The sequence below is a fragment of the Camelus bactrianus genome, chromosome 22 (genome assembly GCF_048773025.1).
Source record: "Camelus bactrianus isolate YW-2024 breed Bactrian camel chromosome 22, ASM4877302v1, whole genome shotgun sequence".
Taxonomy (NCBI): Eukaryota; Metazoa; Chordata; class Mammalia; order Artiodactyla; family Camelidae; genus Camelus; species Camelus bactrianus.
Genome location: NC_133560.1, coordinates 24,632,004 through 24,649,419, shown reverse-complemented (window position 1 = coordinate 24,649,419; position 17,416 = coordinate 24,632,004). Strand labels below are relative to the sequence as shown.

The 17,416-nt window shown below is 38.6% G+C and overlaps 1 protein-coding gene and 1 pseudogene across 1 annotated transcript; one reads left to right on the top strand and one right to left on the bottom strand.

Annotated features, from left to right (window-relative positions):
- Positions 1-5,918: 5,918 nt before the first annotated feature.
- On the top strand, positions 5,919-6,844 carry LOC105068413 (olfactory receptor 7G2-like; annotated as a pseudogene).
- A 9,002-nt stretch (positions 6,845-15,846) lies between these two features.
- On the bottom strand, positions 15,847-16,764 carry LOC105068351 (olfactory receptor 7G2-like). Its single transcript, XM_010954206.1, has one exon. The coding sequence runs from the start codon at positions 16,762-16,764 to the stop codon at positions 15,847-15,849; it is 918 nt and encodes a 305-aa protein (XP_010952508.1).
- Positions 16,765-17,416: the final 652 nt, after the last annotated feature.

Below are 17,416 nucleotides of genomic sequence, written 5' to 3'. Positions count from 1 at the left end.
AAATTAAGAAATGGACATAAACAGGCACAGATGCAGAAAAGTGGATGGTGTGCACTTGGCTTCATGGGGTAAGGGAACCAGCCCTCTAGAATTGAATTCTTCCCATATAGAGTCTTGACCTTAAGGATGTGCACTGTCCTGGGATCACAGTGACAATTGCTTGGTTAATGAGGAGTTTTGGAAATTGAATCTCTAAGAGTTCAAGACTGCAGTCTGCCTGTGACCATCTCAATCAACAGTCCTTTCCTCCTCCCATAAAAAACCCCTCCAGCCCAGGAGACTCAGACCCTTGTCTTCTTAAGGACAGATCTTCTGCCCATCAGAGATATCAAGCATCATTGCACTGTGATGTCAGCCTGGTAACCTAATGTCCCTTAGTGACTGTTTGGAGATGAGGGCAGATGTTTTGGTACAGGTCCATCTAGGGGAACCTTGAAGATATTTCATACATTAGATGATTAGAACCAAGCCACCCATGGGTCGCCTGCCTAACTGTATCATCTTCTTTGTTTCCTTGTACTTTGTACCAATATTCAAACACCTCTCATTTACTAATATTTTTCTCACTCTCTGCTATGACCAGGACCATTTCTTCCTGAGTAGAAATCTTCCTGTTCTAAATCAGTGTGACTGTTAAAAAAAAGTCTGTCATTTCTTTGTGCTCCTTGAATATGGTGGGGGGTGGGGTGGGGTGGGCAGAAAGGTTGATAAAGTTCACTTTATCTTCCCATCCCTGGTTCTTGATAAACCTAGAGATTATCTGTGTTATTTGGCTGTGAGGTCACTGAGGATCCAAATAAAAGAGGTTTAAAATGGTATCAAGATAGCTTGAGGACTAGCCTCACCTTAGATTTCAGGTGCTGTTATAACACAAGAAAATGTTAACTATGTGAGGAGATAGATACCATAATTATCTTGACCACAGTAATAATTTTATTATGTTTATATATCAAATCATCATGTTATATAACTTAAATATGCATACATATATATGTATAAATATACACATTTTTTACAAGAAGTGGAGAGAAAAGCATATCATTCTCTTGGTCTCTCACAGTGAGGCAATCATCCAACATAACTTTGGAAAAGGTAAGGAATTTGTCAGATTAAGGTCATTTTGTTGGCTGCTTGCTTTCCTATGCAAAAGCTTGTTAGTCTGATATAATCCACCAGTTTATTTTTGTTTTGTTTCCTTTGCTTTGGTGTCATACAAAAATTCACTGCCTCAATCAATGTCAAAGGGCTTATCCCCTATGCTTTTTTCCAGGAGTTTTACATTTCAGGTCTTACATTTAAGTCTTTAATCCATTTGGAGTTGACTTCTCTGAGTGGTGTAACATAGAAGTCCAGTTTCATTCTTTACTCCTTGTTAACTGAATGAGTATTCCACTTACATGTGGACGTAAATCATACACATTGGCTCCAGCCCACCTTCCATTTTATGTTTCAATTCTTTAGGTGGTGCAAGGAAATTTTTCATCTTTTTTTTTGAGCCCAGCTAAGTCTTTTCATATTTTAGCTAATATTTATGTGTTTGAAATTTACTGCTGTTAAGAGAGTGAATGGTGATATTTAAATGCCATCTTGTCATAAGTTTAATTTCAAAAAATATATCTTGAAAAACATAGATTAGAAGCATTCATATAAAAAGAGTTAAAATGAAAATAAATTAATGAACACGTGAAAAGACTGAAGTCCTTGAAAAAATCTATTTAAGTGAATAGTAGCATGAAACGTCATCCATATCTTAAACTGTGGATTAAATCACATGAGCTCCAACAGACAGTGAACAAAACTGCACACTAGTGGCCTTCATTGGCATTGTATTTCATCATAACACAATTGAAAATGGAGAACCATAATTCAATCCAAAGTCCCTCTATCTGAAGAAAAAATGTACATTGAATATACGGTGTGAAAATTAGAAAGGATGATTATTATTAAGTCGAAAAGGAGATCATGGAGTTTGCATATGTTGACCACAGTTACAATTGATCACAGAGAATAGATCAGATTCTGCTAGGTGACACATAGAAAAACAACAATTAAGAAACAAAAACAATCAGTTATTCTAAAAACAAAATACTCCTAATTGTTGGAATTTTATAATATCTTAACTATGTTTTAAAATATGTTACTATACCCAATACATAAAATATATTTTCACATTTAAAATTGGAATCAGGCTTTCTGATATTATTAATTAGATAAATGCCATTGTTTGTAACTTTAATGAAGAAGCCTGGAGTTAAATAAAAAAGGAATGTTTAGATCTGAAATGAGAGTGCATATGAACAGATGGATAAAATGCATGGTGTACACCTGGCCTCACAGGATCAGGGGTTAGCTGTTAAGACATTTTCTCTTCTCCTGTCTTGGTCTTTAAGGTAGTAGATCCACAGCCCAGGGATCAGAATGGCACTAAAGATATTTGTCTAATAAGGAGCTCTGGATATTGATTCCCCAGAGGTACACCTGCTGTTAACAGTCAGCCTGTGGTGACCTCATTCAACAGCCCTTGCGTACTTAGGAAAGGCACATCTGCACCTCCTCCCAGAGATGCTCCTTCTTGACCGGGAGTCCATTGTCTCACTTGGTCTCCCTGCCTTTCCTGAGGACAGATCTTCCCTCTCCATTATCCAGGTATCATGTCAGGCATCATTCAACACTGATGCCAATCAGGTAACTTACACCCTTAGTTAATGTTTTAGTAATGAGAACAGGTGTTTTACTTCATATTCAACTATGATGATAAGTGAACAGAGTACATACATGAAATGTTCTTGACCAAGTGTCCCATGGGACTCCAGGCAAGCCGTCTTCTGGTTGACAGGTTCTCATGTATGTAATGTATCAATGCTCACCCGGCCCTCAGTCTGCTGGTCTCCTGCTGTCTCTATAAATGGAAGAGCTCGTTATCCTCCTGAGCAGAAATCTGCACCTTCTCAAACATGAAGACTGCTACAAAACCTTCTGACATTTACTTCAGTTCTTGTGGGGCTGGTGGGGTCAGCTTTTTCTTTATTTCCATTCCTGGATCTTCAAATACCACTGCACAGAAATGTATTATCACTGTACTTGAGCTGTGAGGATACAGGGGAGGAAGTGGAGACAGAGAGTCTTAGTTGGCTGTCTTCCCAGCACACCAGTTTCTCTTCATAAAATTACCACGTATTTAATACAAGACTAGCAGAGATAGTATAATAATTTTTTTAAAAATATGACCATCCTCTAATTCATTCAAAAATTTTAAATGTTGACATTCTACCATATTAACTTCAGGTCTTTTTATAAAGTAATAAAAAAATACACATACAAAAGGCATCCTTTTTTTTTTTTAATGGAGGTACTGGGGCTTGAACCCAGGACCTTGTGCATACTAAGTATGTGCTCTACCACTGAGCTCTATCCTCCCCCTCCAAAAGGCAATCTTTTTGTATCCCCCTCAGTTCTCATTCTCCCCTTCCTAGAGACAGCATCCTCAATGCGATGGTATCTCCCATGCATTGCTTCATATGTGTTATAAACATATATAAGATAAAGACATTAACTATAAAACCTGTCAGCTAGGGAATAAAGAAATAAAACATGATCTAACAGTGTAATGGAATACTGTGGTAATTAAAACTGAAGAAGGATTAAATATATCAACAACAAAGAAGATAAATTACATAAGAATGCCAATTGCAAATGACATGTAATGTATGGTCCTGATTATATAAAGTTTTCAAAATGAAATACAGTGCAATTGTTTATGGAATAATGACACTAATTACAGTAAAAAAAATTGCTGAAGAATAACATATTTTGTAGGGGTTTGCCCGGGGGAAGGAAAAGAATCGAGAATTGCAAACACATGATGTGCAGTCCTCATATATCTGCATTATTTACTGCAATAAAAACACCCACAATGAGGACAGTGAAGTGTGTGAATTTGATACTGTTGACAGGTTGGGTACCCACCCCTTCCTTTACTATTATCTCTTTTTTTTTTTTTTTTTGCTTGAATAGTCCTACAGGTTTATTTTTATAAATAAAAATTTTTAGCTTTGGATTTTTGGATTATTACTTGTAATGGTCTATATATACTTAAAGTTTTCTAATTCTGTAGCGTTTATGTCATTCACATTTTTTTCTATTAATATGTTTTCATAATACATATCGATTTGTCTATCCAATCCATTCTATTATTTAATTCATTTTAATTGCTGCATATTTCATCCTGTGTCCATAGCTAATGAATGTTTATAGCATTGCTGTCTCCTTCCCAACTTTTCCATGTGATACTGGATTCAGCTGAAATTTCTGTTCATAAAGCTCTTCCCTGAAATTTACAGTTGTCATGCAAAGAGTATTCTCTCTTCCTATTGTCTTCCTTCAACCTGCTCCATCCCACTGCTTCCTTCTGATGGGTGAAACCTACCAGATGCATTTGTTCATGGTGGGAAAAAAAAATAGGAAAAGTCAGTACAAGAAGCTCATATGCTGAGTACTCTACTGAGTGCCTTTTCTCTATTCATTTCTCATCACTGCAACACCCCCGTAATGTTTTATAGTAGTTCCATGGTATGAATGAGGACACTGAAGCTTTCCACACAGTTGAACAATTTCCCACATTCTCAAAGACAGGGCTGGTCCTGGATTAATTTCTAAGTGTTTGGGTCTAAATAATACACTAAATAATAAGCCTACAATTGCTTCTCCTGTCTCCCCCATGCTAGGCGGGACTCCTGCTTTACAGACACTATCTTGTAGGATGTCTGATTATTTTGTAAGTATCATATGCCTGTCTTATCTTGTAATTCTCTGTCTTTCAGGGACCAAAAATTGTTGCTATCTTTTAGAAGACTGTGCATTTAATTCTCTCATTTAGCTAATTTTTAAAAATAATATGCCACCTATCACTTTAGGGGAAGAAATCCCATTAGGATGATAGACTGTCATTAGCATTTGCTCAGCTTCTCTGAAAACTAACTGCTAATACAGATGATGAGGGAAATCAATGAGCTCAGTTCTGCGGGCAACAGTTTCTAATCTTTGCTTAGAAGATGTAGTGCAGAGCATACACTTGGATGGATGTCATGACCTGCTATGTAATACTTCATGGGTAGAGATGGACAAATGCTGTAGGCAGGAGAAAGATCTGGAGCATTTTTCAAAATGAAAATATCACAAATTTAAAGGGAAATTATAAAATCTGAGTTTTGGTTTGGGAGTGCTAATTCTGCAGTGTCCAGAGGCATTCACAATAATTGGTTGAGAGATTCAGCTCAGCAGTGAGATGATCAGAGCTTGGACTTAATCTTTTCTACACACTGTGTACTTAGTTTCCTTGATATGACCTCACCTTGCCTAAGTGTCCCCCTGGAGGAGTGGAGTGATGGTATAATCTAGCTCGGCTGTAATTTGATAAGCCCTTCCAGTTCTTTTGAGACATGCCAAGTTTGGGGCACACACTCTACAAAACAGATTGGATAAATTCATGCTCATCCTTCTTGTTAGAGGTAAGAATTAATTATGAAGGAGATGCCATGTCTTATTATTTATCTGAGTCTAAACACTTGGCTCAGGGTGTGAAACAGTGTTGATGATCGATAATAATGTGTCAGTAAAGGGAGTGGAAGGAAGAAAGTGTGAGAGCTCATGAGGGAGGGAAGGTAGCAAAGGGAGAGACTTCAGTATTCTCTTGCTTTCACAATATAATACATGTTTATAAAATTTCAGCACATATCAAATTCATCTGGAGGGTTTGTTAAAACCCAGATGGCTGGCCCTTACCCCCAGAGTTTATCAGCAGTGAATGTGGACGGATACCAAGAATTTGCATTTCTAACAAGTTCGCAGTTGCTGCTGCTCATTTGGGGACCATTCATTTTATTTTATTTTCACTCCATTTTCCGATCAGATTCATCAACAACATGGAAACCAGAAATCAAACTGATGTTTCAGAATTTTTTCTCCTGGGATTGACAGATAACCCAGAACTGCAGCCCCTCCTCTTCTGCCTGTTCTTGTCCACATACCTGGTCACCGTCCTAGGAAACCTGCTCATCATCCTGGCCGTCAGCTGTGACTCCCACCTCCACACCCCCATGTACTTGTTCCTCTCCAGTCTCTCCTTTACTGACATCTGTATGAGCACAGCCACAATCCCAAAGATGCTGCTAAACATCCAAGCACAGACTCAGAGCATCGCTTACGCAGGCTGCCTCACCCAGATGCGCTTTGTCCTGCTTTTTCCCTGTTGGGAAAATTTTCTCCTTGCAGCAATGGCCTGTGACCGCTATGTGGCCATTTGTCACCCCTTGAGGTACACGGTCATCATGAACCCCCCACTCTGTGGCCTGCTGGTTCTCCTGTCACTGTTCCTTAGCGTTGTGAACGCCCTGCTCCTCAGTCTGATGGTGCTGCGGCTGTCCTTCTGCAAGGAACTGAAAATCCCTCACTTCTTCTGTGAACTTGCTCAGGTCATCAAGCTGGCTTGTTCTGATACCCTCATCAACAACATCCTGTTATACTTTGTGGGCAGCCTGTTTGGAGTTGTTCCTTTCTCTGGGATCATTTTCTCTTATACTCAAATCGTGTCCTCTGTTTTGAGAATGCCATCAGCAGGGGCAAAGCTTAAAGCTTTTTCCACCTCTCCGTGGTGTCCTTGTTCTATGGGATGGGTTTTGGGGTGTACGTTAGTTCTTTAGTTGCTGGCTCATCCAGGAAGACCACGGTGGCTTCAGTTATGTACGGTGTGGTTCCTCAAATGATGAACCCTTTCATCTACAGCCTGAGAAACAGGGACATGAAGGGAGCCTTGAGAAAACTCATCAGTGGGATATCTTTTTTGTGATTGTGCCATCTGCTTGGGACTTGGGTTTCTAGAATGAGAAGAAGCGGTAGAAGTCCTGGGTGAGCCGTAATGCCTGATCCCTTCATCGCCATGTTCTAAAGTAGCCAGGCAACAGAATGGCCCAGTTAACTTTAACTTAGGTTTGAATCCTGGCTTTGCTTTTTGTCTAGCCCTACAACGTTTGACACATGATTTCAATTCTCTAATTTCTTTGCTCAGGATCCATAGTTACAGAGCCTGAGGCAAGGGTTCTAGTTTTAGTGAATTTGGGGGTGGGGGTGGGAATCAAACTCCAAAGAAGGAATAGTGCAGAAAGTATATAGATCAGGGGAATTATTGAAGTAAGGCTGTGGTCATATCTAGAGACTAGCTTCCACCTGATCCACAGCAGGGCCGTGTCAGTTGCACCCCAGAGTTAGGCCAATAGTAAGAGATATGACTTTTCACTCACCCATTTAGTAATAAGTTAGTTTGGTCACTGGTAAACTATCTCCTTCTGAGGAACATTAGTACCTACCAAACTCAGTTGTGTTATCTATGAAATTCATATAATTAGATTGTGTTAATGATTTGTGATGACTGTGAGATATTTCAGATTGATCAGTGTGGAAGCCTTCTGTTCTAATAAGAAAAAGAGTCTCTAACTATAATATACCCAAGCAATAAAGAGATTTATCTTTCATTACAAGGACTTCAGGTGTAAGAAACAAGGGAGTCGAGATTTATTCAGCCCTGAATTTTTTGTCTTCTCCTAGGCCTGGTTCTCCTTAGGGTCACCTCGTGGTGGCACCGAATGGAAATGACATATACGGAATTGTTTCCCAGAGACAGAACCCTAACTGTTCTTCTTTGAGTGAGGTGATTGTAGAATTTTGCATGGAATCAACTAGAAGATCCTTCTGTAATGGCTCGAATAGTGGCTCTCCAAACAATTTGTCCACATTCTACTTTCCCTAACTTACTAATATTATATGATAAAAGGGTAAATGTTGCTCATTTGGAATTAGAATCTTTGTAGAGGGTGAGCTTATCCCAGATTGTCTGGGCAGGTCCTAAATAAAATCAGATGTATTCTTACAAGCTAGACAGAAATGGAAATGACACAGGGAAAAGGTTATGTATCCATGGCAACAAAAATTGGGTTTATGCAGCTAGTATTTGATTCCCAACATTTGATTGGGAATTTTTCTCCAGCTTTACTGAGGTGTAATTGACATGTAAGTTTGTATAAGATGAAGGTGAACAATGTGTTGATTTGATACATTGATATATTGCAAAATGATTACCACTATAGGATTAACTAAAACCTTCATCCTGTCACATAATTAACATTTCTTTTTGTAGTGAAAATATTTAAGATCTATTTTCTTAGCAATATTCGTATATATACCCCCATTGTTAGCTATAATCATCATGCTGTACATTCGATCCTCAGAAGTTAATCTTACAACTAGAGGTCCATACCCTTTGACCAGCATCTCCACATTTCCCCCAAGCGCTTTGATAACCACAATTCTACAGTCTTTTTTCTGTGATTTTTACTTTTTAGTCGATGGAGTCCCATTTGCTAACTTTTACTTTTGTAGCTTATGCTTTTGGTGTCATATCCAGAAAATCAATGCCAAGACAAAGGTCAAAAAGTTGTGTCATACATTTTATTCTAAGAGTTTTATGGTTTCAGATCTTACATTTCAGTCTGTGATCCATTTTTGAGATGATTTTTGTGAGTAGTGTAACATAGGAGTCCAATTTAGTTTCACTGCATGTGGTTGTCCAGTGTTCCCAAAACCATTTACTGACGAGACCATCCTTTCCCCATTTAGTATTCTTGACACTCTTGTCAAATATTAGCTGACTATATATTAATATATTATATATATGTTTATTTATTTATTTATTTACTTACTTACTTACTTACTTACTTACTTACTTACTTACTTACTTACTTACTTTTGGACCCTGGATTCTGTTCCATTGTTTTATGTCTTGGTTTTGATTACTATAGCTTTGTGATATAGTTTGAAATCAGGACACATGATGCCTCCAGCATTGCTTTTTCTCAAGAATGCTTTGGAAATCAGTGTCGTTTAACATTTTAATCACTATTAAGTTGACTGTTTATTGGTATTAAGTACATTTACATTGTTGAGGTGATTATGAGATATTTGAACTTCATCAGTGAGGAGCCTTTAGTTCTAATGAGAAAAAGAAACCCTTACTCTAATATGATTAAACAATAAAGTTACTTTTCATGACAAAGACTTTAGATGTAGGTAAGCACAGGAACAAGGGAGTTGGTACTCATTCACTCCTACATGAGGTGCCTTTGTCCTAGGGTTGGTCCTTCTCAGGGTCCACTAGTTGGTGGCAGCAAATGTAAGTGTCACACTTGGACATGATGCCCAGAAAAAGAAACCTGACTTTCCTTCCCTGAGACAGTTTGTCACAGACCTTTCCATGGAGCCCACCAGAACATCTCTGGAGTGAATTTGAATAGTGGCCCTCGAAACAATATGTCCACATCCTAATCTTCCTATCTTGTGAATATTAATTTATATGATAACAGGGTGAGTGTTACTTACTTGGAAAAAGGGTCTTTGGAGTGGAGGAACTTATCCAAAATTATCTGGTTAGCCTTTAAATGTAATCACGCGTATCCTTATAGATAAAAGTGGAAAAGACACAAAGGAAAGGAAAGGGAACTATTTCCATGGAGACAGACATTGGATTGGCCAGTATTAGATTGTTTGTATTTGACCCATTTTACTCTACAAAATTATCATTTTCATACATCTTGTTAACATCCCTATATGTACTGCTATACACTTTATTAATTTGCTTCTTTTTGAGCTTGCAACTTAATACATGAATTTGTGTTCTGTGAACACCACTCTACTTTCTGCTTCTATGTGTTTGACACTTTTAGATTTCAAATATAAGTGAGGTCATACAGTATTTAACTTTCTGTGTCTAGCATAATTCACTTAGCATACATCCTCCAGATCCACCCATGTTCTCACCAATGATGGCATTTCCTTCTTTTTTTTAAGGCTGAATAATATTTCATTGTACACGTGTACCGTATTATTAAAAATTCGTTCACCCATCAACAGGCATTTAGGTTATTTCCGTATCTTGGGTATTATGTGAAGTCATTCCTTCAGTTTTGAGATTAATTTCCTTACCTGCTTGAAAGAACTTGTCTGTAAAACTATTTAGGACTGGTGGTGTTTTGTGACAAGTTATATTATTAATAAATTCAACTAAGTTTTCCAGAATGATCTGCTCTTTGTTTCTTCTTGAGAGTAATGTGTTCAGTTGTAGTTGCGCTTCAGACCAACACTTCCTCTTATGCAAGGAACTCATCATTTTTGCCTGCTTTAGAAGACAGCTCTGCTAATTGTCCCCTCTCTCATCTGCATCATCCATCTCCCCCTTTGATTAGTTCATTTCTAATAGCATTCAATATATATGATTTCTTAGGGGAAAAAAACCTGTCTCTGAACAACTCCCCAGTCTGTTTCAGCTCCAGCCACTTTTCTATGCTTGATTCATTGTAAACTCTTCCAAAGGGGTCTCTGTATTGTCTCTCTGTTATTTTTCTCTCATTTCTTTTGTATTGAATAAATTTGACACATAACATTGTGTAAACTTAGGATGTACAGTGTGTTACTTTGATACATTTATATATTGTAATATGATTGCCCTTGTAGTGATATTTATCACATTACATAATTATAGTACAATAGTATGGTCTTTGTTCATTATACTGTGCTCTAGGTCTCCATAGCTTACTCTGTGTGTACCTTTAAACACTATCCGTCTTATTCCCTCACCCCCTTTCCCCTGGTAACCACCATTTTACTGTCTGTTTTTACAGGTTTTTGTTTTTGTTTTGTTTTGTTTTGTTTTAGATTCCAGATATAAGTGTTACCCATGCGGGACTTGTCTTTCTCTATCTGACTTATCTCACTTAATATAACCTTCTCAAGGTCCGTCCATGTTGTCGCAAATGGAGGGTGTCCTCCTTTCTCATGGCTGAATAATATTCCATTGTGTAGATACACCGCAACTTTTTTTTAATCCATTCATCTGCTGATGGGCATTTGGGTCTGAGGTCAACCCAGTCAGGCTTTAACTACTAACACCCGCAGAAACTGCTCTGAAGAGTCACCAACACTCTCTACCTTATAAAGTCCAGTCTAATTCTTTAACTTAATTTACCTGATTTGTCAGTGACTTAGTTTATTGCTGACTGAAAAACTTACTTCAATTGGCTGTCAGATCTGTGCATTATTTGGTGGTACTCTGGCCTCACTGGCTACTATTTCTCAGTCTCCTTTAATGTGTCTTCCTCACTTCACTCCAAATATTGTAGCCCTCCAGATTTAGTCCTCATTTTTCTCTACTCTAATTTTCTTCATTCATTTGCAATAATATCTCAGCTCACAGCTTTAAAGGGCATTCAGACAGTAAGGACACCCAAATTTATGTCTATAGTGAAGAACTCTCCCCTGAATTCCATAAATGTATATCCAAATGCCCACTTGACATCCTATGAAAAACCCTAATAGACATTTTCAATTATGTTGTTCGGTTTAGCAGTAATTTATTTTTTAGGTTTTTTTTTTTTTTAATTTCTGGGGAGGTAATTAGGTTTATTTATTTATTACTTTTAGAGGAGGTACTGGGGAATGAACCCAGGACGCTGTGCATGCTAAGCATGTGATCTACCACTTGAACTATACCTTCCCCCTCACACCGCAATTAGCAGTTATTAAGTCCATGGTTTTTGAGTCCATGAATAAAGGCACCTCGTACATCATTCCTCAGAAGGAAGCAATGAGGTGGGCAAGTTGAAGGAAGATAATTGAAGGAGCGAACATCTCTAGCATGATATCTGCAAATTTCAGAGAAGAGTTTATGAGCTGAAACTCCAGCTGGGAACTTTCATCCTTTAGAAAAGAGATGAAGGAAGCAACAGTGCTATCAATAGTCAACTGCCATGAGCATATAATGGAATATATAGTAAGTAACATAAATTAAGTAATAACATAAACCAGCTGTTTGAATCAATACTAATAATGAAAATTTATTAAAAATGTATATGACAAAAAGTCTACAGCATGAGAAAATCTGAAATATATATATATATTGGAGTCCTCCAGGAACAATCCATGATAAAAATAAACCTATTATTAATTATTCCAGAAAGAAAAACAGAAATAACAATGGAGGGCTGGGTACCCACCAGTCAACAGTAGCAAATTCACACACCTCAGAGACCTCATTCTAGGAATTTTTATTCAAGTACATGAGAAATCTCACACATCATCTCTTTGCGCAATCTTGATTCTTTCCCACTCCCAGGGGAACCGCTACACTAACTTCATATATGTTACTCCCATGCAATTTTTTACTATGTTTAGCATTGTCATTCCATGAACAATTGCATTCTTTTGCATTTTGAAAGCTTTTTATAACAGAACCACACAGTACAGTTCATTTACAATTGCAATTCTTACGTCATTTTTAATGAATGTTGATATATTTAGTCCCACTTCATTAATTTTGATTAGCAGAGGGCTCTCTCATATATTGCTACATTCCGCTTTATTTCTCCACTCTGTAATTGATAGGTATTATGGTCAGTGCCTTTTATCCTACTTTATTAGTATGTTTACCGATAACATGTACAATATAAAGCCAGGCATCAGGTATACCATCATATTCAATATATTTTTAATCTCTGGGAACGAAAGAACAGGAACAGAGAAAGATATAAAAGGGGTGCAATTCTGTATATATTATTTTGTTGCTATAGAAAAAGACGGAAACTGATGCAGCAGAATGTTGACATTTGTTCCCTCAGCCCTTCTTACATAAAATATCTGGTAATTTTATAAAGAGAAATAGGTGTACTAGGAAGGCAGCCAGCTAGTCTGTTTTTCTCCAGTTCTTCCCTTGTGTCCTCCAGCCCAGCAGCAGGGATGAAATCCTGTCTGTACCGTGGGGTGTCAAAACCAGGGAGGGAAATCAAAGGGGGAGCTGACCAAAACCCTTCCCTATGCCACTGAAGAATTCAAGTGAATATCAGAAAATTTTATAACAGTCATCATGTTTGATAAGGGGCAGATTTCTGCTCAGGAGGAGAATGGGTTCTGTCATTTTTTAGAGAAATTAGACTAGCAGATTGAGAACTGGGTGAGCATTTTTTCAAACATACATGGGAACTTGTCAGCAAGAAGACCGTTCAGCTGGAGCCCCCGGGAAGTTCGGTTCTGACCGTTCCATGCCTGTGTTCTTCTCGCTGATTCCCATACATGAATTTGTAGTAAAACAGATACTCTCATGACTAACACGTTACCTAAGGGTCTATGTTAGCTGACTGGCATCAGTGTAGAATGCTGCCTGACATGACCCCTGGGTGCTGGAGACAGAAGAGCTGCCCTCAGGAAGGTCAGGGAGACCAAGGAGGCCGTGTACTCCTGGTCAAGAAGGATCATCTCTGGGAGGAGATGCAGGTGTGATGCTTCCTGAGTGGCCCAGTGCTGTTGAATAGCTTGTCACAGCCGACTCTTTACAGTTTCTGTTTCTCTTGGGGAACCACTATCCAAAGCTCTTCATTAGACAAATATTTTTACCTCATTCTGATCCCTGGACAGTACAAATCCTTAAAGACCAAGACGATAGAAGAGAGGAACTCATGCTGGGTAATCCCTGGCCCTGTTATGTCAGGTGTCCCTCGTCCATTACCTCCACCTGTTCATGCTCACCTCAATTTCACATACCTTGCACAGATACACACACTCCCGTACTAGTGAATTTCAGGATTCTTTTTTAAAGTTACAAACAAATGCATCTCTACATACTTAATAAAATCAGAAAGCCTGATTCCAATTTTAAGTGTGAAAACATACTTTATGTGTTGGGCATAAACAATATATTTATAAATATAGTTAAGATATTGTAAAATTCAAGCACTTCAGGGTATTTCATTTTTAGAGTCACTGAATGTCTTCTGTTCTTTAATTTCTTATCTCTATTTTTTCCCCTTTTTTAAAATTTTATTTAGTTATAGTCAGTTACAATGTTGTGTCAATTTCTGGTGTAGAGCACAATTTTTCAGTCATACATGAATATGCTTATATTCATTTTCACATTCTTTTTCACCATGAGCGACCACAAGATCTTGTATATATTTCCCTGTGCTATACAGTATAAACTGTTTATCTATTCTACATATGCCTGTCAGTATCTACAAACTTCGAACTCCCAGTCTGTCCCTTCCCACCCTCTTATCTCTCTTTTATAGGGCAGAATCTGATCTATCTCTGTGATTAACTGAGACTGTGATCAATAGACAAGACTTTGTACTCTCTTTTTAGACTTTCATCATCACATTTTTCGATTTTCACGTAATAGATTCAGTGTACATTTTCTCCACATTGGGGCACTTTAGATCAAATTATGCTCCTCATAGTCAGTTGTGTTGTGATAAAACACAGTGTCACCGAAAGACACTAGTGTGCACTTTTGTTCATTATTCAGTAGCTCTCATTGATTTCACTCACAATGTAAGATGTGGATGGTGTTCCGTGTTAATATTCACTTAGAAACATTTTCTTCAAGGACTTCAGTATTTTCATGTGTTCATCCATTTTACGTTTTTACTCTTTCCACATTAATTTTCTTTTTTTGTATATTAATTTTCTTAATCTTTATTTTTCAAGATACAGTTTTGAAAGTAAACTTCTGACAAGGCATTGTAATATTATTATTGACCATCTGAACACCTATGTATTTCAAACACATGAATATTAAGTAAAATATACAAACACTTAACTGGGGCTCACAAAAGAAGTTTTCCATGTACCACCAAAAGAACTGAAATGTAAAATGGTAGGCAAGCTGAAGCCAAGTGGTGCTGTTGGTTTATGTCCATAGGTGAGAATTAATGTCTGTAGGTAAGGATTTAATAATAAAACTGGACCCTATGTTATGCCACTCACAGAAACCAACGCAGACTAGATTATAGACTTTAACATAAGGTCACAAATGTAAAACTCTTGAAGAAAACATAGGGCTTAAGCTCTTTGACGTTGGTCTTGGCAATGAATATTTGGACTTGACACCAAAAGCAATGGCAACAAAACAAAAATAAACAGGTAGATACCACAAACCAGACGGCTTTTGAAACAACCAACAAAATTACCTTAATTTGATAAATTCCTTCCTTTTCCCGAATTCATGTTGGCTGATTCAGGGTATCTGAGAGACCAAGAGAATGCAATGCTTTCCTCTCCATCTCTCTTAAAAAATATGTATGTATTTATTTAAGCTGTTCAACATGATGACTTGATATACATACTTAGTGAAATTATTACTGCAGTCAGAATAATTTTCATATCCATCTCCTCAAATAATTACCTGTTTCTGATGTGGCAAGAGCACCCAATTCTAAGCTGAGGCTAGTCTTCTGTATGTATTCTAATGTGTGTGTATATATATATATATATATATATATATTCTCCTGTGTATATTCTATAAATATATGAATATATAATATATTCTGTGAACATATGTATATATTCTTCTGTGTATATTCTAAGCTGAAGCTAGTCTTCAGCTCTAACATCCTTGTTTAACTCCTTCTCCTCCCCTGTCCTCTTTCTGTCACTAACATTCTCCTAAGGACATGCCCCTCAAAATCGTTATAGAACGAATCCCTTACTCAGGTTCTAATTCTATGGAACTTGACCAAAAAAAAAAAAAAAAAACATCATCAAAAAGTTCCCATCAATTTTTAAAACCCTCAAGACCAACGTCAGCTTTCAAACCTAAATTGAACAAGTTCAGTTATTTCGGTGCTCTGTCACTGCAGCGCACGGCCTTGGTGGGAGCGGAGTCCGGCCTCCTGACTAACCCGCTATCCCTGTACGTTGACTCACTCTCGAAGCCCAAGTACAAGGTCGGCGACACAGTCACAAAAAGGAGATCCCTCAGGTAAGTTTCCTCAGGGCTCGCTTCATGTCCCTGTTCCTCAGGCTGTAGATAAAGGGGTTCAACATCGGAGGGGCCACAGTGTACATCACTGAGGCCACTGCGGACTTCTTGGAAGAGTGTGTGACTGCAGAACTGATGTACACCCCGAACGCCGTCCCATAGAACAAGGAGACAACCGAGAAATGAGATCCACAGGTAGAAAAGGCTTTATATTTCCCTGCAGCTGACGGCATTCTCAGAACGGAGGAGACAATCTGAGCATAAGAGAAGATAATCCCAAAGAGGGGGACACCACCCAATATGCTGGTCACAGAGTACACCAGGACGTTGTTGAGGAGGGTGTCGGAGCACGCCAGCTTGATGACTTGAGCAAGTTCACAGAAGAAGTGGGGGATTTCCAGGTCTGCGCAGAAGGACAGTCGCAACAGCATCAGACTGTGGAGCAGGGCGTCCGCGATGCTCATGACCAGGGAGAGCAGAACCAGCAGAACACAGAGGCGGGGGTTCATGACGACTGTGTACCTCAGTGGGTGGCAGATGGCCACATAACGGTCGTAAGCCATTGCTGCAAGGAGAAAGTTTTCCAGGCCTGCAAAAAACAGGACAAAACAAACCTGGGTGAGGCAGCCTGTGTAACTGATGGATTTGCTCCGTCTTTCAATGTTCACAAGCATCTTGAGGACTGTGGTGGTGCTGAAACAGATGTCAGTGAAGGACAGGTGGGAGAGGAAGAAGTACATGGGGGTGTGGAGGTGGGGGTCAGAGCTGACGGCCAGGATGATGAGCAGGTTCCCGAGCACGGTGACCAGGTACATGGTCAGGAACAGACCAAAGAGGAGGGGCTGCAGTTCTGGGTCCTCTGAGAGACCCAGGAGGAGGAATTCTGCCTCATCTGTTTGGTTTTCCGATTCCATGTTGTGGGTGAGTCTGATGGGAGAATACATGTGATAGGACACATGACAGATGTACAAGAATCCCTTATTTTAGAAAACGGTGACATCTCTATTGAAAATTGAAGTAAATATTACTCATCTTCTTCCTTTGCCTTCTGCCCCTTTCTCACTGTCCTCAACTTCTTTTCTTTCTGTCCTTCTCTCTTCTACACTATCTAATAACTCAAGACGAATTCATTCTTTCCCACGCTGTGCCAACTAATAGGAATAAAATAGGGTATGACACATGGCTTATTCCTTGAGAATTCTTCAAAGTTTCAAACCAGTAAGCAAGCAGGAAAACCAAAGTCAAGCATATTAAGTCTGGCTTTAGAGCAGAGTTTCTCAGACTCTCTCATGCGTCATTAGCTGGAGGGTTGGTCAAAACCCATTTCGTTGGCCCCACACTCCTAATATGAGACTCAGAAGATTGGGCATGGCACTGAAAATTTGCCTTTCTAATACATTCCCAAATGTCACTGTTGTTGGTCTGGGTTTTACTTTGGAGAGCACTCTTCTAGCGCACAGAATGTTGACATAGAAAACCCACCTGTTCACAAGCTGGAGCAAACGCAGGGAAATTAATGAGGGAGATGGTGGCCTGACTCATCGATGTTCTCCCAGTGCTCTGGGA

Bases quoted from the DNA above. Each gene is read 5' to 3' on its own strand.
- LOC105068351 (XM_010954206.1), bottom strand. From the start codon at position 16,764: ATGGAATCGGAAAACCAAACAGATGAGGCAGAATTCCTCCTCCTGGGT.